The sequence below is a fragment of the Tupaia chinensis genome, unplaced genomic scaffold (genome assembly GCF_000334495.1).
Source record: "Tupaia chinensis unplaced genomic scaffold, TupChi_1.0 Scaffold000201_1, whole genome shotgun sequence".
In the NCBI taxonomy this organism is placed as follows: domain Eukaryota; kingdom Metazoa; phylum Chordata; class Mammalia; order Scandentia; family Tupaiidae; genus Tupaia; species Tupaia belangeri.
In genome coordinates, this window is record NW_006159676.1 from 1,113,998 (window position 1) to 1,116,586 (window position 2,589).

Here is a 2,589-nt window from a genome sequence, read left to right on the forward strand (position 1 = left end):
GAAGGCCTGGCTGATCACTAGCGGGTACCCACTCCAGGTTAAAAGGCAGGAGCCAGAGCCGGCCCGAGAGGAGGAGAAGACGCCTCCCGCCAAACCCGAAATGCAGGCCAAGGCTCCGGGTGGTCTGAGCGATGGTAAGGACAGCCACAGGTGTTTCTGTCGTGGTCTGCTTGGTTTTTTTATGCTTATTGGTAGTGTCTCCTATGGAGGGGAGGATATTTACACAGAAAAGTTCTCTCCAAATCAGGGTTTTATTTATTTATTTTTTTAAGAGGTTTTCGCTATAGGGCACGTGTGCTTGCCAGAAAGACAGAGACAGAGAGACAGAGAGCGAGACATCCCCCCCCCATCCCAGGGGGGATGGCCACGCCGCAATCCTTTCTCCTCTCGGGATCTTGGGCACGCACGCACACGCGCCCGGCATGAGTTTAAGCCACTGGGTGTGGGACTCGAACCACGGTCGACTACATGGGAGTCCAGCGACAGCCATTAGGCCATCTGCTGGTCCCCCATCAAATTAGGATTTTAATAGAAAACTTGCATCGGCAACTATGCAAAGGGTCCTCCAGAGGTTCATGGTAAATGCACGTGACGCACATGATGAGGAAATTGCGTGAATTCGCCAGAGGCCGTGTGTGCTCCTTGGAGAGAGGGGGAGAGGGAAAAACACTCCCTCATGCTGCAATGTGTTTTTTGGGTTTTTTGTTGTTGTTGTTGTTTTTTAAGAGGTTTCTGCCATAGGGTGCGTGAGATCTCCAGAGACAGTGAGAGGTAAAGTGAAAAAAAATCACCCCCTAAGGGGGAAGGCCACGCCGCAGTTCCCTGTCCTCCTGGGGTCTCGGGCACGCACACACGCACATACTCTTGGCAAGAGTTTCAGTCTACCGGGACTGGGACTCAAACCATGGTCAGCCATGCGAGAATCCAGCGACGACATAATCACTATGTCACCTGCTGGTCCCTCCCCTCTCTCTTCTTTTGGGATTTTTTTTCTTTTTTCTTTCTTATTTTTTTGAGGGAGAATGAAAGCAAGTTTATTTTTTTTTAATTTTTAAAAATTATTTGGTCTCACGTTATTTACTTGTTTATTTTAATTTGACCAGATAGGGACAGAGAGAGAGGGAGAGAAAGCAAGCCGTCAGGTTCGAGACTTGGACCACAGTTGACCAAGTGGAAACCCAGTGCCCTTAACCACCACGCCACCTGTTGGCCACGAAAGCAAGTTTATTAAGTCAAGTGTACAGAGCCTACTATCCCATAGGTGGGGCAGCCCTGTGACAGCTGGGTGAATAGTTTCGTTCCTTCTTCCGAGAAGAAGGGAGTTTGGGGCATGTGTGCACATTCACAGTTGTTGCGTTTTGTTTTGTTTTGGTTTGGTTTTTTTGGAGAAGCTTTTGCGCTTGCCGGGCAGACAGAGAGACAGAAAGCGAGAAATCACCCCCGGGGGGATGGCCATGCCGCAATCCCTTCTCCTCCATTCTCCTCTCGGGATCTTGGGCACGCACGCACACGCGCCCAGCGTGAGTTTTTTAAGCCACCGGGTCCAGGACACGAACCGCGGTCGACTACATGGGAGTCCAGCGACATAGCCATTACGCCACCTGCTGGTCCCGCTGTTGCATTTTTCAAGCTGCTGGTCTAGGATTCTCATCCTATGGTGAAGCACGTGTGATCTGGCTTTCTCAATCACCAGGCCATGGGCCAGTTGCGTGGCCTTTAGATTTCATAAAGAATGATTTTATTTAACTTTATTTTTCCTTTCTTTTTTTTTAAAATAATTATTTTATTTAACTTTATTCATTTTAATTTGACCAGAGAGGGACAGAGTGAGAGAGAGAGAGAGAGGGAAAGTGATAAACCAAGCTGCCAGGTCTGGGACTCGAACTGCAGTTGGCCATGTAGGAGTCCAGCATTTTTAACCACCATGCCACCTGCCAGCCCCCTTTCCTTTCTTTTATGATAGCACTGAGAGTGTTAAAAACACTCCCTGCAGATGAGAGGAGAATGGAGGAGAAGGGATTGCGGCGTGGCCATCCCTCCTGGGGGGTGATTTCTTGCTTTCTGTCTCTCTGTCTCTCTCTCTGTCTTTCTGGCGAGCGCACACACCCTATAGCAAAAATCTCTCAAAACAAAACAAAAAATCACTCTGCAGGGTTTTGTGGCATCGTGGTCCCTCGTTCCCTGCCCTCCAGGTCCTCAGGGTCCGGCTGCCCCCATTCACGTATGTGGCATGCGTTCGAGCCAGTCTGGTGTCAGACACACCACTGCTGAGTGACCTCCAGCAGCCTGCCAGCACTTGCCTTGTCACTGCACCACAATGGGTGGCCCTTCAAATTTTTTTGGAACAAAACTTTTTTTTTTTTTAAGAATTATTTAATTTTATTTATTTACTTACTTATTTTTAACTTGACCAGAAAGGAACAGACCAGGAGAGAGAGAGAGAGAAAGTAAGAAATCTATCAGCCAGGTGCAGGAATCGAACTGCGGTCAGTCATGTGAGTCCAGCGCCCATGCTACCTACTGGCCCTTTAAGTTTTATTCTTTTTTTTTTTTTTGAGAGATTTTCACTGTAGGGCACGTGCGCTCGCC

At 48.5% G+C, this 2,589-nt stretch overlaps 1 protein-coding gene across 1 annotated transcript in view; it reads left to right on the top strand.

Annotated features, from left to right (window-relative positions):
* Window positions 1–2,589, top strand: part of SUGP2 (SURP and G-patch domain containing 2) — a 49,530-nt gene that overhangs the window by 16,615 nt on the left and 30,326 nt on the right. Inside the window, exon 3 of the mRNA XM_014587316.2 lies at window positions 1–134. This exon is cut by the window's left edge and continues 1,450 nt beyond it. Within this exon, the coding sequence (XP_014442802.1) occupies window positions 1–134 (134 nt within the window). The remainder of the gene's footprint in view (window positions 135–2,589) is intronic.